The sequence below is a fragment of the Theropithecus gelada genome, chromosome 6 (assembly GCF_003255815.1).
Source record: "Theropithecus gelada isolate Dixy chromosome 6, Tgel_1.0, whole genome shotgun sequence".
Taxonomy (NCBI): domain Eukaryota; kingdom Metazoa; phylum Chordata; class Mammalia; order Primates; family Cercopithecidae; genus Theropithecus; species Theropithecus gelada.
In genome coordinates this window covers 155,721,992-155,748,780 of record NC_037673.1, presented here as the reverse complement: position 1 = coordinate 155,748,780, position 26,789 = coordinate 155,721,992, and the positions used below count along the sequence as shown (strand labels likewise).

Sequence of the window (26,789 nt, the reverse complement as noted above, 5' to 3'; positions counted from 1 at the left end):
TAGGCTATGAAATAATGCAGAACAGTTAACAAATGTCTCAGCAATCAGAAATGCTAGCGTGATGTTTAGTTTGCTGAGCTTTATTATAAAATATTAATAATATGTGACAAAACCAAACAGTGGAAAGAAAACATGGTAGGGACCTCAAGTCTTCTCTTTTCTTGTCCCTCACACAGAGATACTTGGGACTGAGGCCCTTCTGGGGCACTTTGTGGCTTTCTCCTTGGGGATAGTGCACTTGGAGCTGATTTATCTCCCTTTTCTAAAATTCGTATAACATAAATTTAATCATTTTAAAGTGAGCAGTTCAGTGGCATACAGTACATTCATAATGTTGTGCAGCTGTCACCTTTATCTAATTCTAAAACATTTTCGTCACCCCCAAACAAGACTCAGTACTCATTAAGCAATTACTCTCATCTCCCCTTCTCCCCAGCCCCTGGCAACTACTAATCTGTGTTTTGTCTCTATGGATTTTCCTGGCCCCTGTTTAAACTATATCCATTGGAGAGAGAGATGCTCTGACCAAAAAGAAATTATTGGGCTTTAAAGGTCTGGCTAGTACTGACACTCAGAGTTAAAATCTCTTTTAGGTATAAATTTGTTTTTCAAATAGCATTTTAAAATACTTTGTATTAATAGTGTTTATATATGCATTTTATTCTAATTTCATAATTCTTTTAATTTTTTAGTTTTCTATTCTAACTATATAATTCCATTGATGGTTACCTATAGTAATCAGATATTTATGTGTTATTTGTATTTGTGCCTTTCTACATGAAAACAAGGTTACTTAATATTGCACAGTTGACATTTTGGACTGGATAATGTTTTGTTCTAGGGGCTAGCCTTTTCACTGAGGAATATTTAGCAGCATCTTTGGCCTTTACCCACTAAGTGCTAGTAATACCTCTCCCCCATTGTGACAACCAAAAATGTTTCCAGACGTAGAATATCCCCTCAGGGGCAAAATTGCCCCTTGGTTGACAACCACTGCATTAAAATAATTCTTGAGAATTTGGCTTTCTCTTTCAGTAGAAAGAGACAATTAATACATTATATGTTAGAAACTGTCATCTAAGAGCGATAAAGGAGAATTGCTAGATCACTCATATAACTTAGTCATACATTTTTATAATCTCAGAAACTGTTTTAATTCTTTTTGAAATTTTAGTTTTAAGTTTTGATTCTTTTTTGGGAATACCCTTCTGGCTGATTTTGTAAGGGTCTTTCCTTGTTTGGCTATGCAGTGCTAAAGGAATTCCACTTGATTGCCTAATGGGAAGTCATTTCATGGAAAAAGTAAATATAGCCATATGAGTTTGTTTGGAAATACTTGAAATGTTCTCTTTTAAATACAATGAATAAAACATTAAAAGTTGAAAAAAGAGGGAAGAATGTTTTTACACAAACTTCCCTTCTTTGATGCCAAAAATACTTTAGACAAACTGTCTTCCAGTAGTACCATTTAACTTACTGATAATAAATTAAATTCTCCCTGGTTGTGCTTCACGCTTGTTTTCTGAATGTGTAAAGGCTCTTTGGTTATTACTTAAAGCTTACTATTTCTCAGTAGTCACAGGTTAATTGAGTTGAATTTTAAAAGGAATATTTTGTTTGATCTAAAATTTGCTTCAAAGTAAATATGTAGCCTAATTAAATATTATAATTATCATCTTAGATTTCATATAGAGTTGATAATTTTTAAGGATTATACTGCTATCCTCCAGTTTTCTAACTAGTTTGTGGTTCTAGTTGGGACTAATAAAATATAATTGGGGCCAAAACTCTGAGGGAAATAAGATGAGGGTGGGATGTTGGTGGTGGAAGATAGCCAGAAAAGGAGATATTTAGTGTCATATCACTAGATATCATTGGTTAGTGTAGTAGAGTTGAGAGAGATCACCTCTCAATTGGGTTTTTACTGGGCATAAAGTATTTAATAAGGTCATGAGAAGAAAGAAAATTTCATAATGTGGAACTTTGGCAGCTTTCTCTGCATGGTAACATTCCATTTCAATAAGTTATGTCTGTTTCTAATGCACAGAAAACAGATGAAGGCCATTTATATATAATTCTTCATACCTAAATTTTTCCTTAGACATGGAAAAGGGGTATCAGTAACAATATACTTTTATAAGCATATTGTGATTCTGCTTGGAATGTATTTCATATACACATTCTTATCAATTTTCTTATTTAGGGACTATGTTCGGAGTGAACTGGAGTTTGCCTATGAGGGACCAATGTATTTAGAACCTCTGTCTATGAATCGGTTTACCACAGCCTTAATAGGTAAGTATTATAAAAGAATTAAAGTGTAGGTAGGAACCGGCCAGTCTTACTAACTTACAAAATTCGTGCATACTCATGTTTTTAAAAAATGGAATTCTCAAAAGTGATTCATGGTGACTTTTTCCACATATAACCATTGTTCAGTGGGTTTTTTTTAGGTCTTCTTTTCCCCATGTATAGGTTATGTATTTATAGTCATATTGTACATAGCACATAGTCGCTTGTGCTTTTTATAAGGGTTTTTTTTAAGTATTTGAGAAGATTAATTTTTAAATAGAGTTAATTATTACTTTGAAAGATTAAAATGAAACATGTAATATCTTAAATTTACTTATAGCTGTTGAAAGCCATGACCTTATTGTCAAAAATAAATGTCTGGAAACATCAAGAACTTGAGATGTGATTGAAATATTCAGATAGTAGAATGTTAAAAATAGAAGTGTTGGCTAAGGCCTGAAAACAGTATAGATACAATTTAAAGTGAAGTACCGGAGCCCTGCTACCAGAGTGTACCATGCCAAAATGCAAAAACGGAAGTGAGAGGAAACCTGTTTTGTGACTTTGAAACTCACCCATGTAGAAGGTGTTAAAAGGCCTAAAATTAGAGATTAGAGGAGGGTTTCTTCAGAGAGAACTCTTTTTTTCTGAAATACTTCCCCAGCCCTTTACACTAGAGGATTCAGTGGGGGACCATTTGGGGAGTTATGTGTCTTGTGTAGTGAAGGGGGGAATGCTGTGGACTGGGGTCTGACTTACCGTGGAACATTTTTTTTGTGTGTTACACTTTTATTTTTATTTTCTTACATTAAAAAACATTTTTAAATTGATTTCTGGGGAACACATGGTGTTTGGTTATATGGATACGTTCTTTAGCAGTAATTTCTGAGATTTTGGTGCATCCATCACCTGAGCAGTGTACACTGTACCCAATGTACAATCTTTTATCCTTCACCCACCTCTCACCTTTCCAGGAGGCCAGAAGTCCACTGTATCATTCTTGTGCCTTTTCAGCCTGCAAAATCTAAAACTATGTTGTCCAAAACTAGCCACATGTGGCTGGTAAGCACTTGCCATGTGGTGAATTGAGATTAAGGTGTGCTGTACGTGTAAAGCACATACTCAGTTTTGAAGACTTGCCACAAGCCAGGTTAACTTTTAATATGTCTTGTTAACTTTTAATATAGATTGAATGTCTATATGATGATGTTTAGGATATGTTAGGTTATGTAAAATATATTGTTGATTTCACTTGTTTCTTTTTACTTTTTGAAATGACACTAATAGAAAATTTAAAATTATATATGAGGCTCACATTATAATTCTAATCTGATATAAAGGACTAGCAATAGGCTAGTTGCTTGTTGAGTGTTTTGACTGTGGAGTGAAAATGCCTTATAGGGTTTTCCTGTATCTTCTGATATAGGAAATTGTGGAGCAAACAATGTAAGTTTTTTGTGAACTAGACAAGGGCCCTGAAAGTCTGTGTAGGATTTTCTTAGGTCCTGTTCAAGCAGGCCTTTTAGGGGGATGAGAAGTCATCAACAGGGATTGACCTTCCATATTCCCAGGAGCTGAGAAAAGAGCCAAAAATGGCCAGTGGAGGGTATACACCAAGCACCAAGGGTACTGCTGCAGGTGAGAGAGCCACAGTGATAGGAACAGTTTCAGAACAACCCATAAAAGTGTCCAGGGGAAAATGAATCGGTTTTAGATACCTCAAGTCTAGGAAGCACCAGTACCAGTACCAACCATATTGTTGTAAGAGTCCAGTTAAGTAGGAACCTGCCTACTTCCCTCCCTCTCCTCCTTCCCTTCCCGCTTCAGTCCTGGGTGAGTCAGAGGAAGAAGTGCTAGGTCAAAAAAGAGACAGAAGCCAGCTACAGGCTTTCCACTTCCTCTCCCAATTGCAGGTTTTCTATCTTAAAGCATTAAGGTCAAAATTAATGCTTTCCCTAGAATGCCTGAACTCTAGAGTAAGGGATAAGTCCCAACTTTAAATGTGTTTGAAAGTTTCGGTTATTATTAAATTGAGACAGTAACCTAAGCTAGAGTTATGGGACTTGCCTTGGATTTTATCTAGGGGCAGGAAAACCACTAATCTTCACAGAGTGGATTTTAAAAGACAGCAGAGGACAAAAATAATGTTGCTTTATAACTATGTCGTTATGAGTTGGCATATTTATTAATGGTAACATTCAATAATGAACATATTTGCTAAGTTAGAAAGCTTGTAACGTTTTATTTTATGATGGATATACTTGTATTATAAATATGAAGCATATTTCTTAAAACTCTTCTTATCAGTGGCCATGGTCTTCTGTTTACTTAGCTAAGATTCAACTTTCCGAAGTCCATAAACTATTAAGGAGCATGTTTTCTTTCAACTTTGATTTTAAAATAATTTTCTAGTGTTTTTCTTCATTTTAATAACAAACTTTTTTGAAAATAGGTAATTTTAATATGCCATGATTTCCTAGGGTTGCAAACTTCTTGGAGATATTTCTAATAGTGGAATCCTGACATCTAAAGAGTACATTGGGACTTTGGTTTATTCAGAGTTAAAAGTTGAAATAGGCAAATCAGAAGACAAACAACTTGTTCTTTTGGAACTTTAGGGGAGATTCCACTAACAACATATGACTCCTTCATTCTTCTACCTCAGCAGGAGTAGTCTTCTCTTAAATATGCCATATGAGTCATATTCTTCTATGAAAGAAGATAAAGGAAGCCTGTAACCCCAGCACTGAGCGCCACATGTGCTGGCATAGACTTAAGGGAATTTTCAGAGCTTAGAGGAAGTTTACATTGTGCTCAACAAGGACATTTAAGTTTCATAACTATAAACACAGTGGAAGCCAGATCATTTGGTGGCCTCTTGTTTTCTATATAATTAGGAGTTTTTCTCTTCTTTATGCCATGATTGTTTTTCACATTACTTTAGTATCAGTTTTTTAAAGGCCAAAATTAATGCTTTGTGAGATAAAATACCGTATGTGTTTTATGACAGTAGATTGTTATAAGTGTTTGGTCTTATGTAAAAATGGTTGACATTTTTGTATTTTTCTAACACAGATTGAATTTTCCTTATTCAAAATGCTTGGGACCAGAAATGTTTTGGATTTCTGATTTTTTTAGATTTTGGAATATCTGCTTTATACTACTGTTTGGAAATCCTTAATCCCAAAATCTGAAATCCAAAATGCTCCAATGAGCATTTTCTTGGAGCATCATGTTAGATTTTAGGGCATTATGGATTTTAGATTTTGGGACTAGGAATATTCAACAGGTGTGTGGATAGAATACAAACAAGTCCCAAATTTTCATTTTGGTTTTCATTGACAAGAAGTGAGAAAATATGGCTAATGATTCTAAATTAATCTGGAAAATTCCATAATCTCCAAGAAATTCTGAAAGAAGCAATGAGAGAGGATTTGTCCAATCCGTATGATGGAACAGGGTGGTACCATCATTAGAATAGATCACTGAAAACAAAAAGTAATAAGTTCTTATACAGACCTAAATATGTAAAAGATTTTGGAGTATACTACAGTGACATTTCAAATTAATGAGAAAGGAGTGGATGAGTCCAGTAGCCAGTTTTGAGATAACCAACTAAACATGTACAAAAAACAAACTTAGATCTTTATTTTCTTATTCCACAATAAATCAAATGTATTAATTTTTAAGTTAAAATTAAAAATTAGCTAAAAATTACTAAAAGAAAATACAGCTATTTGTATAATCTTGAGTGGGGTAGCCATGTAATAAACTATGGCACTAAAGGTGGGTACAATTAAGAAAAAAAATGGTTTGACTATTTTCAATACATACTTTTATAAGAGAATAAAGTTATTAAAAATATTAAGACAAGGGGCATATTAGAAAAATGCAATCATGTGACTAAGGATTAGTATTTCAATCAAGCAGTAAGATATGTATTCTAGTAGAAAAATGGGCGAAGAATGTGAACATTTCACCAAATAATTGCAAATGATTGCACATGTTTTTATATACTTATTGATAATGTTCAGTGCTGCTAGTAACCAACAAAATGCCAATTATAAAAATTTAAGAAATATTCCCTGTTCTTCCCTTCTCTAAATTATACTCACTATGGCAAGTTAATGGAAGAATGGCCACATTATACACTGGTAAATTGTTGCTGGAGGGCAGTCTGACAGTGTGTCAAAGTCTTTAAAAAAATTTTTTTTTTTTTTGATTCAGTAATTCCTAGCCTAAGAGAATATTAGGAAATGTGTTCCAGGTAGTTTATACAAGGATGTCATAATGTAAAAGCTTATTCATATAAAGTATTTTATAATTCTGGAATATTTGGAAAAGGCTAAATGCAAATATCATGTCACATACATTCAATGTAACCCAGGGTGTTCTTAGGGGCTACCTTTGGGTTGTGGGATTGTAAGAGACTGAGAGTTTTCTTTCCCATTTTGTTTCTCTGTTTCTGAGTTTAATACAATGATCATGTGTAATCCCCAGTGAGAAGAATTTGTTTAGTTTTTAGTTTTAACTTATGATTTAGTTATTTGGGGAGGTTTACATGGGCCTCCAAAAATAAAGATTAAAGAATTCTCAGAACAAATATTGTTACAGTATGATCTTGAACAAGTGATTGTATCTTGGATTTTATGCTTTCACCTATAGACCAGAACAGTTACATATTGAGTACCTTTGGAAAAGAAGCTGTGTATAAACAGTAGCAACTGAATTGTCACAATACTGAACTAGACATTGTTTAAAGTTTTCTTCGTATTATACATGCCATCACAGACAACCAGTGGAGACTTATGTTGCTCTTTCCAGATCAGCCCTAAGGAATTAGCATTCAAAATTCACAGAACATGTGAATATGTAATTATAGTCAGATGGAGTTAAAGTTTGATTTAAAATATTATCTACAAGATTTTAGTTAGACTTCTTCAAAAGTTTTGTTACTATCCTTATCAACAGTGTTTTTTGGTTGTTTTTATTTTGTGGATGCCAAATGCTCAAAATTAAATGTATTCTGTTCCCCATTTTAGGTCAGTTGGTGGTGTGTACTTTATGCTCCTGTGTCATGAAAACAAAGCAGATTTGGCTCTTTTCAGCTCACATGCTTCCTCTGCTAGCACGACTCTGCCTTGTTCCTTTGGAGACAATTGTTATCATCAATAAATTTGCTATGATTTTTACTGGATTGGAAGTTCTCTATTTTCTTGGGTCTAATCTTTTGGTACCTTATAACCTTGCTAAATCTGCATACAGAGAATTGGTTCAGGTAAGACTGACAACCACAAACATGTAGATAAAATTCTACATAAATGTTAAGTACATTAAAGTTATAGTTCATTTTTAGTTCACAGTTATGGTACCAGTCATTTTTACAGTTTCAAAACAGCAGCTATTTTCAGCTCAATTAGGAGCATCTGAAAGATTGTTGATTATGTTCTGTTGAGAAGGCAGTAAAGTGAAGTGGTTCTCTTAAAGCAGATTTATCTGAGATCATACCCTGATGCTGCTGTTCCCTAGCTGTGTAACCTTGTGATAATTGCTTTACTTTCTGTAAAACGGAGCTAATAATGAAAGCTGTGTTTTCCTCATAGGGTTCTGTGAGATTTAAATGAGTTTAGTACCAGACAATGTTCCATATGTGTTAGCTATTGTAATGAAGACAAAAATAATAAAGAATTGAATACCTATAAGTCAAATCCTGCTTTTTCCTTCTGATTATAGTCCTACTGTGACTACAGTTTCTTCCCTTTGTGCCTAATTGAAACAGAAAAGTTAAATAGTTCGGGGTTATAATATGATAGATTTCATTTAGATATAGTACTTGAACTGACTTTGCCAACATAACATGCTTTTTATAAAAGTTTCTCCCCTACTTTTTTCAGCCTCTGCTCTAAGGTAAATTACCCGCAGATACAAACAATACACATTTGGGAAATAAATGTTTCTCTTTGGTTTAATTGATAGTTTGTAGTATAAAAAGTAGATTTTAACCTGACTTGGTATAAAAAGAGAGTGTTAAAATGTCACTGTCTTCCACCTCTTGACTGTGTCCTTAAGGTACAGGAAGCTCTCAGATAGAACAAACTGATACAGCTAAGTGAGGTATTCTCTTATGGCCCCAGGGGCAGATCTTTGAGAATACGTTCTCTAAGCTTTTGGCCTTAGCCTGATTCTATCTTCATCTTACACAGTGATTAACTTGGGCAGTTTTCCCAGGAGTAGATCTTCCAGAAACGAGATTATTTCTACTGTCAGTGAAGAGCGGCTTCATGGGGAAGCAGGACAGGAAGGGTTATAGTTGTATTCAGGGTAAGAATGACAAATTTAAGATACATATTCTTCTTTCAGTTCAGTCTTATGAGGGTTATCTTAGTTTGTAATAAATAATGAATATTCAGTAAATATTTATTGAATATTAAATATTTATTGAATAACCTCAGCCTTCATTTTTTAATGTCATATTTAGTTGGTTGCCATAAGATTCATACATCAACTAGATGTAGCTGTTGGAAATACAGGTTATAAAATGTGTGACCAGGAAAGAATTAGATAAGCAAGAAATAGTGGTCTGTTTCTTGAATGGAAAGGAAGAAAAGTATTCTCTGCATCTTAGTTATCAGTCTGCCTGATAATAATTTTGCAGCTAGTTGGGCAGTTTCCTTTTTCTTTTAATCTTTTCTCACTGGGGAAAATAGAAGTTAATAGACTGGGTTGTAGAAAAAGCCTTTGATTTACTGATGAAAGAATTTTAAATTTAGAATAATCTGCAAGTCAATTTATTTTAACTTAATACTTAAAGATCTTTGTACCTTATTGAAGCATTCCAGTATCACATTGAGAGATTCCAGCAAGACCAGTTGACTGCTAGATTTTGGTTTTGTAAGCTGCCAGGCAGAATTCCTGCTGTGTTACCAGAGTCTGGTCCTTGACATAGAAGCTCTAGAAACTTGGTAACACCTATGCTCTTAGATTGAATCAGATTCTGTGATTGATTTTTCCTAGTCAGTTTCATAAGAAGAGTGTTTTATAAACTGGAAAACTAGTGAGTTGCAGATTATTAAGCCTTTTTTTTTTTTTTTTTAATATATCCTTTTCCTAATGTTACTACATTTGGCAAACCAAATGGAAAAACATAGCTTGATAGAAACACAGTAGGAGGAAGGGGAATTGATGTGTATGGGAGAAAAAGACTTGCTAACTATCTTTGCTCTGCAAAAAATTTTTCCAGTGATTAAGTACTCTTCTTCATTGAACTGTTTCTCATTTGTGACATTTCTGAATAAACCCTGAAAGTTTTTACTTTTACTTTTTTTAGACTACTGCCTCAAGCAGCGTTGCATAAGTTCATGCTAGTCCTGATTATTTTGATTAGACATGAGTGTTTACCAAGTCTTCTCAAACTACCTTCAAGGTTATTTTGTACTGAGTATGACCTTATTTTGACCTTATCCCTGGACTATTAGGGCAATTTGTTGCTATCAAATAAGTGTGTGTCAAGTGTTAATAATAATGCAAAATCAGTAAGTTTTAAAAAACATACTGTTTGTTAACTATATAGGCTAACTTTAAAGGAATTTAGCTGAAACAGTCCTACAATAAAAGAAAAACTATTTAATGTTTTACTTCTGATTCGATTCTTAAGTGTTTTTACAGTATTTATTAGATGGTGATACAGGAAGTTTTCTTGTCTTGTTTTTATTTAGGTAGTGGAGGTATATGGCCTTCTCGCCCTGGGAATGTCCCTGTGGAATCAACTGGTAGTCCCTGTTCTTTTCATGGTTTTCTGGCTCGTCTTATTTGCTCTTCAGATTTACTCCTATTTCAGTACTCGAGATCAGCCTGCATCACGTGAGAGGCTTCTTTTCCTTTTTCTGACAAGGTAATTTAATAAGAGCCTATGATACTATGTATAACCTTAGAAAGAGAAAACTGATCTAGGAATAGTAAGTTTTGCAGATTACTTTTATCATTCATGTTATACAACTTCGTATTTTGTTAAGACAGGATTTTCATTCACTGGATTCCTAGGTTTGGCAATGCAGGGAGGTACTGATATAATAATGTGGTTTATTTGACTGCACTATGGACCAGAGTGTAGCAAATGTTTTGTGGAAATGTACATAGCAAATTGTAAAAGTATTTTTTCACTTTCAAGTTAAAATTGTTGGGTCAATCAGAAAAAAGTATATTATAAAAATAACATTTATCGAGTATTTAAAATGTACCCATACCATTAAACACTTTGCCTCACATTAATCTTTACAGCAACCCGGAGAGATAGGTGCCTTTATTATAATTACCATTTTATAGCTGAAGAAACTACCAGGAATAACTTGCCCCAGGTAACACTGCCAAAAGAAGCAGAACTGGCACTGAGACCCACCTGAGTTCGAAGCCTGTGACTTAGTCTGTATACTTTGCCTATGTCACTGTTGGCTTCAGTATCAAGATAGAGTCAGATAATTGGAGAAATGGGTCTATAATAGTACTTTACTGTCTAACCCTGAGGTGTTCAGTCTTTTGGCTTTCCTGGGCCACATTGGAAGAATTGTCTTGGGCCATACATAAAATACACTGGCACTAATGATAGCTGATGAGCTTTAAAAAAAAAAAAATCGCAAAACAAATCTCATAGTATGTTAAGAGAGTTTACAAATTTGTGTTGGGCTGCATTCAAAACTGTCCTGGGCTGCAGGTGAGTCAGGCTTGTTCTAACCCAAAATAATTCTAAGACTCAGTTTTTAATATTTAGGGGTTTTTTGTTTTGTTTTGGTTTTTAAAATCTCATGTCATTTGAGTCCTTTTCCCACTTTATTGTGAGCTTATGCTAGATCCACATTTGTTATTTTTTCTACTCTTGAGTTTGAATCTCACTTTCTCAGAATCTAGTACATGAATATACATCTTGGTTCCCTCACTCATTGTCACTTTAAAAAGTAGGGATGAAAATCTGTCCTCCTATAAAGTAAATGTAGGTAGATAACAGTTTTAAGTTCTAGTTAATAGTCATTGTTTCTCAGCCATCCAATATGATGGAAGACTGTGTACTAAGTGGTGTAGGCTATGAGAAATTTAAGACAAGTTTAAATTAAGATAGTTTACTATCCTTAAGGAAAATGTTACAAGGAAAGCATTAACACAGATGTAAATAACATTAAAAATATACGGGACAAAAACCTGTTTTAACAAATAAGTAGGATAAACTTATATTGGTACTGAATCAGATTTTGAACTTTCTAAAAATGAGTAACAATTATAAGTAGCTTCTATAAACATACAGTAAGTTGATGTCAAAGTCAAATACATTTTAAGGATTAATTTCGTATTAAGCAAATTTGACTGCTATTTGTTTTTGATATAAGTATTATGGAGGTTTTGTGCAAGACTTTTTTTTCTGAGATGGAGTCTTGCTCTGTCGCCCAGGCTGGAGTACAGTGGCACAATCTCGGCTCACTGAACCTCCGCCTCCCAGGTTCCAGCAATTCTTCTGCCTCAGCCTCCCAAGTAATTGGGATTACGGGCACACACCACCACACTTGGCTAATTTTTGTATTATTAGTAGAGACCATGTTCACCAGGCTAGTCTTGAGGAGCTCCTGACCTCAGGTGATACACCCACTTTGGCCTCTCAAAGTCCTGGGATTACAGGTGTGAACCACCACGCCCGGCCTGCAGACTTTTAAAATGACCTAAAACGTAATTGAATTTAAAGAGAAAGAGAGAGACAGTTCTGTGGTTAGGATAATAACCTCAGCGTGGGACTGAATTGGTGGTGCTTTAAACCAGATTGTTACCCGCTGCAAAGCACAGTAAGACGAGGTATAGCATAGTGCGACAGGCTTAACAATTCACTAAGCCATGAATGCATTTGGACTTATTTACAAAGAAAATAATATTGGGATATTCTGTGAAGTTCAGATATCTTGCTAACGTAATTTTTTTTCTCTTCTTTTTCTATGCATAGCCAGGATAGATTGCCTTTTTTCATGATAAGAATGTTATAATTTGCTTTGAGAAGTTCCCATATTGGTTCTTTTGTTAATTTGTATCTCTGTAAGAGTTGTTCTCTGTTCTTATTTATGCTTTTGTGTGCTGCGTAATGTTTATGTTTCTTTGCCAAAAATCAACTTATTTAGAAAAAGGGATTGGAAGCTTACCAGAATACCCTGACTAAACAAACACACCAACCAACAAAAAAGTACACAAGATCAAACTGCAAAACAAACAAACAAAAAGTGTTTTTTGCAGCCAGAAAGTAGAAATTAAGATTTCATAAAAATGAGTTACTGAATGAAGAGAGGGCAAAGAAAAATTTTGTAAATTTTCTAAACTCTTTCACTTCCCCAAAGCTAGGTCGAAACCTTTGGTATTTAGTATGATGTCTTTTGAAAAATAGCACCACATTTTTTTTTCTAAAATAAGATAAAAGAAAAGTGGTATATTTGAATACGTAATTAAATCATATTGTGTGGGTGTAAAATTTTCTCTAAATGTGGAGAAAGGTCCATAAAAATAGAGAAGTAGTATGGACCTTTGGTTAAATTTTCAGCCTTTTTCAATGAGAATGAAGTAAAATTTTAGTTTGTTTTCAGTCATGATTCTCATGTTGTAAAATTACACACAATTTGTTTAAAATTGTTACTACATAATGATTTCAGTGTGAAAATGCCAAACATTTCAGAAATTAAATTTGTAGGAATGTTATAAAATTAATGATTTTTTCTAGTTATTAGCCACCATGATTGGTGGATATTTTGGCTCCTAACAGAAAGTCAGACTTTTTTTCTCATCATAGTGTACATTGGTACCATGTAAAATTAGATGCTTTCACATAAAAACCAACGTATAAGCAATTGTGTAGGAAAGATAACTATATAGAAGCATGGAGCTGCGTAGTAAAGGGCAAGCAAGCATTGATTGCCTGAATGAATTCCTCATCTATATAAGTAAAATTCTTCTTTGAATTTTAAAACTTAAGATGTAGATACTATATAGGGGCTGGGAGCATTAGCTCAAGCCTGTAATCCCAATACTTTGGGAGGCCGAGGTGGGAGGATTGCTTGAGGCCAGGAGTTTTAGCCCAGTTTGGGCAACATAGCAAGACCTTGTCTGTATAAAGAATAAATTAACCAGGCATGGTGGCACGCTCCTATAGTTTTAGCTACTTGGGAGGCTGAAGTGAGTGGATCGCTTTTGCCCCGAAGTGCAAGGCTGCAGTGAGCTATGATTGTACCACTGCTCTCCAGCCTAGCGACAGAGCAAGACCCTGTCTCAAATATATACATACATACACACACACACACATATATATATGAAAGATATGGTGTGAATGCTAAATCCATCTCATTAGTACATAATAGTACATGTATTTATAAAATACACATAAGTTAATATCTAAGTTCAATGAAAATATTTGCCAGCTCTAGTAGTATCATAGCAAACTTTTATGTTAAAAATTAATATTAAAATTATTTTTAAAGTCTTGAAGTGAATTCTTGGGCATGCTTTGGAAGTAACCCCTTTTTTAAAAATGCGTTTGTCTCAACCTAAATTTTAAAATGCCAATCGTATGTAAGATACTGATGGATTAGGAGGATTGATACACCCTGCTCCATAGCAGTTTGGTCAAATAAGGAGTTGCAGCAAGTATTCATATTATAATGTAGCACAGTGAACAATTTGAATAGCCGACATTTTTCAGGAAGAACAGTGGGCAACTGTACAAGCTTCTTTTGAATACTTGTCAGCATGGTAATTATATATTTCTTAGATGTGAAGATTTAGGCTCTTTGAATTTTACTGCATTTGAAGATGATAGATTATTAAAAATAAGACCTTGTTTCAGATCTGGTGCTATGTACTGCATATTTGCCAGTGAGATAGAAGAATGTGGGTTTGAAGATGAATAAGATGGTTAAATTATTAGTGGAGTAATTGGGTGATTTCACCTCAAATTTTGGTTTAGGATGTTTTAATTAATGAGGATCAGATCAAGCTTGGTGGTTATTTAAAGGCCTCAGATGTTTTTACTCCAAATGGAAAGTTTATGTCTGTTAATTTCCCCCTCTTTTTTTCCAGTATTGCGGAATGCTGCAGCACTCCTTACTCTCTTTTGGGTTTGGTCTTCACAGTTTCTTTTGTTGCCTTGGGTGTTCTCACACTCTGCAAGTTTTACTTGCAGGGTTATCGAGCTTTCATGAATGATCCTGCCATGAATCGGTAAGTTCTTTCCTTGAATACTTCTAGAAATGTAAATACTATAGATAACTCAAGGAAGTAATGATGAATTTCTTTGGCTGATGAATTTTAGAAGAAATGGAATTGGAGAGTTTTTTTTTAATGGTTGCAACATTTGGGTTTTAAAGTACTGTGAAAAAATACATTTGCATGTTAAAGAAAGATGTATTTTTATTGTATGTATTAATACATTATGAATATTGGACACCTTCCTTTCCTAGATTTCTTTAAGAGATTTTCAGAAGCTTGCTTTCTCCCATTTGAAGTTTAACCCTGTTAAAATCTGATTTCTATACAGTTTTGATATTAATATCTGGCTTATTAACAAAGTCGGGTTGGAAAATTTCTATTTGTCTTAGAAGTTATTATTTTTGCCCTCATTGTGTGGTAAAATAATAGCTATTATGCCTTTGCACGTGTAGTGATATATATGACTATTTCATTAATGTTATAAAGTTAATATACTGATCAGGTTTTTAGTCTGAATTAAGTCAGAATAGATTTAAAAATACGTAACAAGAGTCTAAGACTTTGGATTATTTTTCTCTTTGAATTAAATGAGATTCAGATTATTTTATGTTTTCTGAAAATGTATGCTTTTTTTAGGGGTATGACAGAAGGAGTAACGCTGTTAATCCTGGCAGTGCAGACTGGGCTGATAGAACTACAGGTTGTTCATCGGGCATTCCTGCTCAGTATTATCCTTTTCATTGTTGTAGCTTCTATCCTACAGTCCATGTTAGAAATTGCAGATCCTATTGTTTTGGCACTGGGAGCATCTAGAGACAAGTAAGAGGCCTCTTAATATTCTTTAAATTAACTCATGTAATATTTTTTACATGCATTTGTTGTCTAAATATTTAGGGAATATTTAGAGACAGAAAAATGGATATGGGTAATTGGTATTAGCTTAGGTTAATTCAGCAAGTTGATGTTTTTATTTTTCCTGTATGAGATGTTTGACTTATTTGACTGTTGTTTTTTCTCTCAAGATTTTTTAGTTAAAAATCGCATCAAAGGCCATGTAATTATAAGTTAACTTTTTCTGCTTCAGATGAATTTAATACTTTTTATATTTGTCCAGTTTTAAAATTAAGAGCATAGAGCATAAAATTTAGTCTAGCATAATAAATGTAACAAATAATATGTAATTTTATTCTGTGTAAATTAAAGGAGAGAAAGCATCGAGTGAAATGCAAATGAAGGAGAGGAAAATAGAGGCTCTCAGGTAATCATAAAATAGACATTTATGGAAAAACAGCCTCATTTGATGGAGTTTTAGACAGTTTCAACTGACTGGATTATAGGGATTCTTGACAACTTATAGGACCAAATGAAATTAATAGTTGGATTCATGTACATCTTGCATTACAGTAAAATTTTAAACTCTGTATATTTTATTGATACATAGTAGTAGTATATATTTTTGAGGTACATGTGATATTTTGAGAGCTGTATACATTGTATAACGATTAAATCAGGATAATTGAGGTATCCAGAAATTTTTGTGAGGGATAAAAGCCAAACTGTTATTTAGTTCCTTAAAGATACAGTCTTTTTATTATAGTTTATATAAGGAAATTCTGTAAGGAATTTCTGAAAATTCGGTGTCACTGTTTTTTTTCTAGTGCTCTATCCACATTCTGATTATTGATTATAGAAATACATCTGAATTTATTGCTTCTTTGGTAGCCTTTTATGAGTGAGGGAACTGCTAATATCTTGGGAGGCAGAATTGTATCAGCTGATTTCTAAAACATTCCAAATTAGCATTTGAATTATAGTACATCCAATTCATCTTTGTATCCTCATAACACACACCGCCAAACATTCTATAAAATTTTCTCAAGTGGTAGGATGGCTGAAAAATCAGTTTAAATAAGCTCAGACTCTTAGATATGTTTCAGATCTTCTTAATCATCATAACTGATCGTAGTTATTTCACATTTGTTTATGAGGTTTAAGGTTTCTCAACTGAGGCATTTAAAATGTTGAACTCAAGGGTGAGTGCAATTAAATAGCCACTTAGTAGATCTGAAAAGTAGGTTTCTTTGACCTAAGTATAATTAGTATTTTGTCATCTCTGTCAATATCATTTGTTATTAATCACACTAATTAGTATATATTGATAAAACTAATATTTGGAAAAGAGAAAAATTGTGTTGTTCCACTACTGTAAGTATCAGTAGATGCTGTTGTGGGTCTTCCCAGGATATTGAACTATCCTCACTACTGGCTTTCTCCAAAATTAGATGCAGAGGAGATGTAGAGAGAAAGGAGCAAACTGAGAAGTGTTGTATGTGGGTTTGGGGTACTTCAAATTGGTGTCTGTGTTATTCCTTCTGGCTGCAGCTGCATTAACCTGAGGCAGGAGAGGCTGCCCCCTTGGCTGTGGGAGGAAAAATAGACATGAACTGTTCCGTTCTGTTCTTCCCTCCCACCATTGCCTACAGTAATGAGAATAACCACCAGCTACATGCGAGTACTTTTTAAAACAAATGAAATAAAGTTAAGAGAAAAATGCCACTTACCACAACTGACTCAAGAACTAAAAAGTTGAATAGTTCTATAGCGGTTAAATAAATTAAAGCAGTTGACAAACATCTTGAGCCAGATGATATTACAGGCAAGTTCTACCAAATTTCAAGGAACAGTTATCCCTATTTTGTTTATTTATTTATTTATTTTTAGAGATGGAATCTTGCTATGTTGCCCAGGCTGGTCTCCTGGGCTCAAGCAATCCTGCCTCAGCCTTCTGTGGAGCTGGGACACATGTGCACACCACCACACTTGGCAGATTATTTAAAACAAATACTTTCAAACTATAAGAGGAATACCTCCCAATTCACTCTGTGAAGCCACTCACTCTGTGAAGCCATTGTAATCCCAGTATTGAAATAAATCAGGCAATTTGAGAAAAATAAAGTATTTCACTCATAGCAGGAGTTTTACGAGGCATTTGTAATGTTGGCTTAAGGTAGACCAGTGGAATAGAAACCCCAGACTGACCCACATATGGGTGGAACTCTGGTATATGACAGAAGTGGCATGCCAGATGAGTGGAGACAGGTGCTAGTCTATAATGAAGCTAGAAAAACACTGGATTCCTATTTCGCACTACAAACAAAGTAACTCCAGTATGTTAGGGACTTAAATGTCAAAAACAGAAAGTTAAAATTCCACTGAGATTAGTGTATTTTGGATGTTTGAGTAGGAAAAAATTTCTTAAACTGACAGAACTGACTATGGAAGACCGAGTTTGACTATAACTATGAAAGAAAAGATTAATACATTTAACTATTAATATTAGAATTAATAGCAGTTTTTAAACCTAAAGATAAGTTAGAAATGGTCATTACAAACAGGAAGAAAGTATTTCTAGTATGTACTCCTGATCAAGAATCGCTCCTACACATCGGTAAGAGAAATGGACACAAAACATGATAAGGCATTTAGGAAAAGAGAAGACAGGCAAACATGAAGAGAAGTTCAGCATCATTCATGACAAGGGAATTGTGAAGGCCACAGCGAGATACTGTCTTACACGCAGTCAAATGGAAGAAGGAGAGAGAAAGGGGAGGGAAAAATCTGCCAGTACCTATGATGGGGGAAGTTGCAGCTCTACAGGATATCATCCCATGGTACTGGTGAGAGTGTAAAGTGGTGTAGTCACTTTGGAAGAGAGTTTGGCATGATCTCCTTATAGGTATATATTCAAAGACTTGCACGTGTACAGTAGGAGACATGTAGAAGAATGTTTGTAGAACAGTTCACCTCACCAGAAGCCTGGGAACAACCCAGATGCCAATACAAGAAAGTAGATGATAAAATGTGATAATAGTCACAGTGCTATGTTAAAAATAGTGACCCACAAAACAGTATGAATGATCATAGCAGCACGAGGTAAAAAAGTAAATCCAAAAAAATGACAATGTAGGATATTATTTTTATGTTAAAAACAAAACTTTAAAATGTGTAATACTTAGGAATACGTATAGATAAAACCAAACTATAAAAAGGGAAGCAGGCAAGAGAATGAAGCACACAGGATTCAAGATAGTGGTTTCGTGGGGCGGAGGGGCGAGCGAGGACGTGGTACATATAGGCAGGCCTGCCCCTGTCGTTAGATGTGGCTTATTGTCCAGGCCTTCACCTGTATGTGGGAAGTGGGTTCATAAATGCTTGTTACATTATTTACAGTAGTTAATTAGATTACTGACTAAATAAAAGGAGGGACATGCAGAGACCAATGATGATAGTACATCGTTAGTCAAGGATTGTAATGAATTCAATTCCGTGTACTGGGGATTAAAAAAGGAAAGGAAAAGCATCCTAATTCTCAAGTTAGAGGACAATTAAGAGATGATACTGATAGTTCATGAAACAATTTTTTTATTATTAATGAAATAATTGTTAAGGGGAAAATCTTCTTAAATATATCTTTGGAGTTGCTTGAACTATAGGTAATTTCCATGTTTAGCTTAGGGGAGGGTGTGTGAGTTAGTTTTAGCCATAGAAACAATTGGTTATTTTATCTGTAAATTTTATTGCAGTTTTTAACAAGGAATATTAGAACTATAGTCTACTTATTCAAATTATATAGCAAATTTTCAAAAGGCAAACATTTTAGGAAATGGGTTGTCATTTTATAGTGCTTAACCTATTAATTTCTCAAGGTTTCAATGTAATTTTCCCTTATTCTTTTTATATTTTATTTGATATTTTAGATAAGGACATATATGTGTGTCTATGTATGTGTTTGTGTGTATATATCCACCTGTATTAAAATTAGACATAAATGTAAAACTCTTGACATAACATTGTTGTATATACATTTCTGTGTGTGTGCCTAAATATATGTATGTGTGTTTATAAATATGTACATATTTCATATAAATGAATCATAGCTGCCTTGATTTTAAAAAAATATATTTAAGTTTATAAGGCAGATTGCCCTATTAGAGCTATAATTCATCATCTAAGACAGTAAAGCTACTATGATGGTAATTCCTTCTTGCCTGCCTTTCTTTAAAAAGTTAAAATTGCTGAATCTCAAAGAAAAGCTACTGACAAGTTTACATTTGTTCCTTAATTTCTGATTATTATTATTATTGTTAGTTTTTGGCAAGAAAAAATGTAAAACACTATCCAAAGTATGCAGCTTTAATTTTCATCATAATAATTAACTTTCTTCTCTGAATTACTGATTATGTTAGGACCGCACTGTATAGCATTTGACCTTGTGTGGTAATTTTTACTTCCTGCGTATATTGTAATTAAAGGTAGGAAAGATGATTTATGTTATTTGTGTCTCTTTGAGATGCTTTACCTGGATTTGAGAACATATCACAGATGTTGATATTTAATTAAAACAGCTGAATTTTTTTTGTAGCCATGAGCTTTAAACTATTTCAATTGAAAGCCAAATTTGTTTAGCTTGAACTAGCCTAAAGGGTTTAAAGAAATGGAGAGCATGATGGAGGAATTTCTAGTGGGATGTAAGAGTGCTTGTGTTTTGCTGAGAGGGCAGTTAGTTAACCATCTTGGTTTATGAGGAACAGATTTGACAAGCTTGGATGGAAAAATTGGGAGTGGAGGACCTCAAAGGCCAGACTCAAAAATTTAGAGACAGTGTTGAAAATATTATGATAGTAGAGCTTTAGGAAGATTAGTCTGGCTGGCAGTGTCCTGGATAGATCAGGACTGGAGGAGGGAGGAAAACCAGCTAGTAGATCTTACACTACAGTTGCTCTCAGTCACATCTCCCACTTCCCCTGACCGCAACAGATGTGAGGATGAATGTACCTACTCATTGGAGAGTCATTCCTGTTAGTGACACTGCACTCACTGTAGCAGAAATTCTCATCACAAGTGGAATGAGTGGGGGGAGGGTGTCATAAGATTTATGTTATTTGAAAAATAACATATGTTATGAAAAAGACCACAAATTATTCTGATACTCCCTCCCTGTCTTAACCAGGACAAATTATTGAAATTGTTAAGGTTTAAGGCTACAAAAGCCTGAAGTAATTTGAAATTGCTAGGAGTAGCAATTGAAAGCAAACTATTGAGGAACGAAAGAAAATCAGTGGTACTTTGCAGTTGACTGAGTGTGGTGACTTTGACATGCCACGCCTGTGTGACTTGGCCTGAACTCTAGTGCAGTGACTGGCATGGAGAAGGGTGTTCAGCGAGAAATTTGTGAAATTTAATCATGGCACCGGAGATGTTAGCTGCTGATGTGAGTGGTTGTGCTACTAGGTGGCAGGCACTTAAAAAGAATAATTTTTTCTTTTTCCAGGAGCTTGTGGAAGCACTTCCGTGCTGTAAGCCTTTGTTTATTTTTATTGGTATTCCCTGCTTATATGGCATATATGATTTGCCAGTTTTTCCACATGGATTTTTGGCTTCTTATCATTATTTCCAGCAGCATTCTTACCTCTCTTCAGGTAAGCCTATGATTAATTGACTCTGTATAATAACTGATTCTGTTATTTTTGCTCCCAGAAAAGGAATTAAATTTTTTCAAGATGAATGATTATAAGTGTACTACTGAGGTGATAACTTCTCTCTCTCTCTCTTTACTAGAACACATATTTATTTGCGCACAGGAGGTAGATGGCAGGTTATTAAAATATTAGATAAACCTATTAATGTCACTGTATTTTTTATGAAGGTAATTAAGCCTTTCAGTTTCTCTTTTTCAAAATGGTGTGATACAGAGATGTCACATAAATCTTAAATTGATAAGTAACTAAAACAATAAATATTTTTAGAGCTTGTGTTAGAGCTTATTTGGAGTGTGTTTTTTTAAATTAAATTCCACTAAAAAATACCAATAGTTTCATGATGTATATAAATATGTATGTATCTGATATGTGTGTATTACACACATACAGACATGATACATGTTTCGCAGACATGCACACACAAAATATTGCCCTAGAAATAATAAGCTTATTGTAACTTAAAGGAAGATCTTTGCTACCTAAGTTAAGAAGTAAAAGAAAATGTAACACTGACAGTGAAGAGTTATTCATTATTTTTTGTAGAAGTAAAAGTTCTTTGAGAGTTGTGAACAGGAATGACTATGGTATGAGGAAAATTAAGATGGAGTTGATGAGGTTTGGTGACCTAAGGAATAAAGGAAAAAGATGAATCAGAAAATTGATTACTCATCAGAATCATTTTAGGAAAGTCATGTCTGACGGTGTGGCTTTTTGTTGTCTATGCCTGGATTACTAAGATCACCCACATTTTAGTTACATCAGTGTCTTCTCTTTAGAGTTGATTTTTTATTTATGTAAAATATTTTTTTCCCTGGATACTCTTCTGTAGATTTGAAGTATTGCATCCTAAAAACACCAGGAATGTGTTATTGTTTAAAGCCTATGAAAAAAGTCTCATCATATTTCAAGATACGTACATTGTTTTTTCAGGTTCTGGGAACACTTTTTATTTATGTCTTATTTATGGTTGAGGAATTCAGAAAAGAGCCAGTGGAAAACATGGATGATGTCATTTACTATGTGAATGGCACTTACCGCCTGCTGGAGTTTCTTGTGGCCCTTTGTGTGGTGGCCTATGGCGTCTCAGAGACCATCTTTGGAGAATGGACAGTGATGGGCTCAATGATCATCTTCATTCATTCCTACTATAACGTGTGGCTTCGGGCCCAGCTGGGGTGGAAGAGCTTTCTTCTCCGCAGGGATGCTGTGAATAAGATTAAATCGTTACCCATTGCTACGAAAGAGCAGCTTGAGAAACACAATGATATTTGTGCCATCTGTTATCAGGTAACTCCTTCAATAAGAATCTGTTTGGGTAAGTCATACAGTGTATCCCTTGGGACTGTAACCATAGGGACTGTAATCATATTAACCAAATTCAACTTAAATTTCTAGGCAGAATTATCTTCTGGATTAAAAAAAAAGTGGACCTCAAATATTAAAGACCTGATAAAATATTTCCATTTTATTTCTAAATTAAGTTTTAAATTTAGTCCCTTGGGTTCTAATGTATTGTTGTTTTCAACATTATTGCTCACCCATAAATAAAGGAAAAACAGGTTAGGTGCATTTTATATTTACTCCTGAATACACACTCACACGGACTATCGAATATAACTATCAAAGAGGGGTCAGCAACTCCTGAAAAGTGGTGTGCCAAAATTCTGACTCTTTTCCCTCTAGTATTCCCAGAGTGGGGAAGAACTATTCATGTACCTAACATAGGTAGAGAGAATATGTGCCCACCTCTGGGTTGCTAAGTATCCGAGGATACAAGCATTTGGTGGAAGTGGGTGGATGTGGCAAAGTGCCAACTGATGTACAATTGAAGTTGGCCTACTTACAGTCTTTGGCACATGCACCATAAAGAGCCTGATGATTGCATTCTATTACAAATTAAAGGTAGTACTTAAATCACTTCGGAAATAAAACAACAAAAAGACCTAAAGGTTAATCATCAGTCACCCGTGCAAGAGGCTGCACTATTGGAAATATGGACAGAGATAATGGCCAACAGCAGAAGCTGTGTGAGATGATGACCAGCAGCAGAAACTGTGTCCCATTTTTAAAATCACTCTCTTAAGAGTGTAGGCTGGTAGACTAAAACTATAGACAGTGTCATCAATATACAGGGGATATTCTTACTTCAGGATTGCTTTTGTAGTTTAGGTGGGGTATGTATGTATTTGTGCATATTTAAATTTGTGCGTATTTAAGAATTTTTTTCTAATAGTAAAATACAACTACAAATTTTTTATTGTGATTAGAACATACTTTTTGATCCTAGCTAAACAATGGTTTCCAGGTTGTTTTTGCATTTGAGGGGACTGAGGAGTAATATAGGGTTCCTGCCTCCCTTCAAAGTAGCCATTCTCTTAGTTGTGTTTATTATTAAAGTGAACCCTAGCTCTTTTGTGCTAGGTAGCCTCATTGTACTCAGGACAAAGCACATCAAAACAGAGTCGGAGCACCTCAGCTTCAGCAGCTGATGTCTGAACATTCCATCTCGGGGATTCAAGAGTCCTGTTTGTATTTCCTGTTGTCACATCACTTTTTTTGAGGTGCTAGAACTACCTGCTGATATCATATGGAAAATGAGAGTACAACCGCTTAGCTTCCCAGCTGGCTGCTTTTCCTTGGATGGCTTTCTGCTTAAAAGTTGACTCCCAGGTGTTACCAGTTCTTGGCAAGGAATTTCTGGGATATCCACACCTCCTTGTTTTGGAACTTTAAACAAAATTAATGATTGATTCGCCAAATGTATGTCTTTATAACTTCATGTCTCCAGGCTTCCCTCTTCATATATATCTTATGCAAGAAATATCAATTTAATAAGGAGTACACCACTCCTTTTTCCAGTGGTTATCAAATGTGTGTAAAAGTCACATAGGTGACTTGTTGTACATCGTGATATATTCCACTTCAGTAGGTCTTTCGTGGCCCAAGACTATGTGTTAACAAGTGATTCTTATGCAAGTTGAGAAACACTGGCTTATATAGACCAGGTCTTGGAAACTGAGTATATACATTGTCCCTAATGAGAGATTGCCACTTCCTTGCCAATATCCTGGTATTATATGGCTGATTTTGTCTCCTTGCCAATAATTTCATCATAGAGTAATGTGTTCAGCTGTGTTGAAGCAAAACTGTAGAAAAAGTCCTGTCTTCATCAGATTTTCTGAGGTTGTAATTATACTCTTGTCATACCAGTGGAGACCCAGTAATCATACTGCAACAGTTTTGTAACACTTGCATTTCATATTGAGGCAAAACCCAGTTATAAAGGTAGCTTCTTCCTCATTTTTGGTTTTTCCTTCACTTTTAGAAAGTACTTAGCCAGTGGTTCTTGCATTATTTGTATATGGGGGATCTGTGGTGGCAGCAGGATTATTACTGATACATAAAGTAAGTTTTATTCTGAGATCTATGTTACAAATTTTTTATTGTGGGAAAGAAATGTTAGAACCAGAACTTTGGGGATAGCACCAAAGATTCTAGAAAACGGACATTTATAAGGTACCTATTTTCCCCCTCTTCTAGGACATGAAATCTGCTGTGATCACGCCTTGCAGTCATTTTTTCCATGCAGGGTGTCTTAAGAAATGGCTGTATGTCCAGGAGACCTGCCCTCTGTGCCACTGCCACCTGAAAAACTCCTCCCAGCTTCCAGGATTAGGAACTGAGCCAGTTCTACAGCCTCATGCTGGAGCTGAGCAAAACGTCATGTTTCAGGAAGGTACTGAACCCCCAGGCCAAGAGCATACTCCAGGGACCAGGATACAGGAAGGTTCTAGGGACAATAATGAGCGCATCGCCAGACAACCAGATAACCAGGAAGGGGTTTTTGACCCCAAAGAATATCCTCACAGTGCGAAAGATGAAGCACATCCTGTTGAATCAGCCTAGAGGAAAAGAAGCAGGAATGATGCTTTGATACTCTGGAGGAGAAGTTAAGATGGAATTCATGCTCTGATTTGAGGAATGAAAATGAGATGATCAGGCAGGAAACTGACATTCCAAGGATCTAATCCAGGAAGTCCTCTCATTGGGGACCACCTGCTTTCATCCGCTGACATTGTGGGAGAAATTTTGCAATGTATGCTAATCAAAATGTATTTATATGTTCTATGCTGATGTTTTATAGAGGTTTGTGAAGAAAATTCAACCTCAGTAACTTCAGAAACTGCCCCTGATATGTGTGAGAGAAATAAAATCAGATTTAAGTGTTGAAGGGACTCAGGAAGTGAGGATAAAGAGCATGAAGATAGCATGGGAAGAAGCAGGCAGAAGTGGAACTGAACTTTCACTCTCCGTGGGACAGATCAATCTCATCATCAACTCTGAATAGCGACCAGCCCTCTCCTCTACCCCCTTTCTCCTCAGTTAATTGGAACTCAGTCAGGTGGTGATTGAGTCTTGTACAGCACTGAAATGAAATCAAAGATGAAGAAGCATTGATTGTATTCAAAGATTGAAGCACGCTCATACTTTGTATGTGCTTTAGGGAAGGGGTGGGTGGGCACTTGGGCCTTGCGGGTGCATTCATGTAATCTGAGACTCTTGAACTTTATGACGGAGTCTTCAATATTTTGATGTATATGAAACTTTTGTTAATATGTTGTATACTTCGCTGGCTGTGTGAAGTAAACTAAAACTCTAATGAACACTTTGGAGTCCGCTTTAGTGAAGGAGACCAAAGTGGGAAGGGCTTTAGGGCACTGATAGAGGCCCTGGGTATACTTTTCAATCCTGTGTGATGTTTAATTCTTGCAACTGAATCAAAACAGTGTTAAATTATGGCAATATTTGCACCTTGGGAATGAGTACATAACTGTATGATCACACTCTGCAAATGCCACTTTTAAAGCTGTTAATAGACTTTGCACCTTTTCTTTGACAAGGATGTGTCATATTTAAATTTTTACATTCATCATGGCTACAGGTAGAACTGGGGAGGGGGGAATGTAATTTTTTATGGGAATTTTGATATGAAAAGAAACTAGTCATTTATTTATACAATAGGCTTGGCTCAAAAAGTGTTTTTCAGACCTCAGTATTCCTAATGTGGGATGTGACTTTATTTTATTTTTAGTAGCAAATTTGGATGTAGACTGACAGACATAGCTGAATGTCTTAATAAATTTAAATTTGAAGATAATTATGTTTTGTTCCTGTGGTTTGTTGTCATTATGAAGTGCTTTTTTGTTTTTAATTTAGTTGGACTTACGTGTTGATCCTTGTCAGAAATGCCCTGTAGATGGCAAAACTGATTGAAAAGGACCATTTCTTTGAAATCTTCTACACCCACTGTTAGCAAACTTAGCTCTGCTTCAGAAGTGTTTGGGGAGCTTTTTATTTTAAAAAAGTATACATTTCTGAACTTTACTTCTGATTCAGATTGAATCAACCTTTTGGGGAGCCTGAGCATTTCAGAGCTTCTATCCAGCTAGCCTAACACTAAGGCAGTATGACTTTTTTGGAGGAGGGGGGAAGTATCTAGGCTAGAATTCATTTCTCCCCTGGTGTGCTGAAGGTGTATCATCTTTTTAGTGCTCCGTGTTAGGCAGACGACAAAGCAGATAGCTCCCTCTAGTGGTAAGAAGGCTACTATCCAAAGACCTAGCAGTAATTATCTGGGATTTTAATAAAAATAGAGTTCTTCGGAATCACTTTCACATTATAATACACTTTTTACTTCTTAATAACAAATAGATCCCAGCTGTACATACCAAATCAGAT

The 26,789-nt window shown here is 35.0% G+C and overlaps 1 protein-coding gene across 7 annotated transcripts in view; it reads left to right on the top strand.

Annotated features, from left to right (window-relative positions):
• Window positions 1–26,208, top strand: part of RNF145 (ring finger protein 145) — a 58,211-nt gene extending 32,003 nt beyond the window's left edge. For 6 of the 7 annotated variants that reach the window (XM_025388659.1, XM_025388656.1, XM_025388657.1 and 3 more), the window contains 8 exons: window positions 2,204–2,295; window positions 7,335–7,570; window positions 10,008–10,183; window positions 14,383–14,523; window positions 15,148–15,330; window positions 20,843–20,990; window positions 21,981–22,337; window positions 24,591–26,208. In XM_025388659.1, the coding sequence (XP_025244444.1) occupies window positions 2,204–2,295; window positions 7,335–7,570; window positions 10,008–10,183; window positions 14,383–14,523; window positions 15,148–15,330; window positions 20,843–20,990; window positions 21,981–22,337; window positions 24,591–24,956 (1,699 nt within the window). In that variant the 3' untranslated portion in view covers window positions 24,957–26,208. The remainder of the gene's footprint in view (window positions 1–2,203; window positions 2,296–7,334; window positions 7,571–10,007; window positions 10,184–14,382; window positions 14,524–15,147; window positions 15,331–20,842; window positions 20,991–21,980; window positions 22,338–24,590) is intronic. The other variant, XM_025388662.1, reaches the window with a different exon arrangement.
• Window positions 26,209–26,789: the final 581 nt, after the last annotated feature.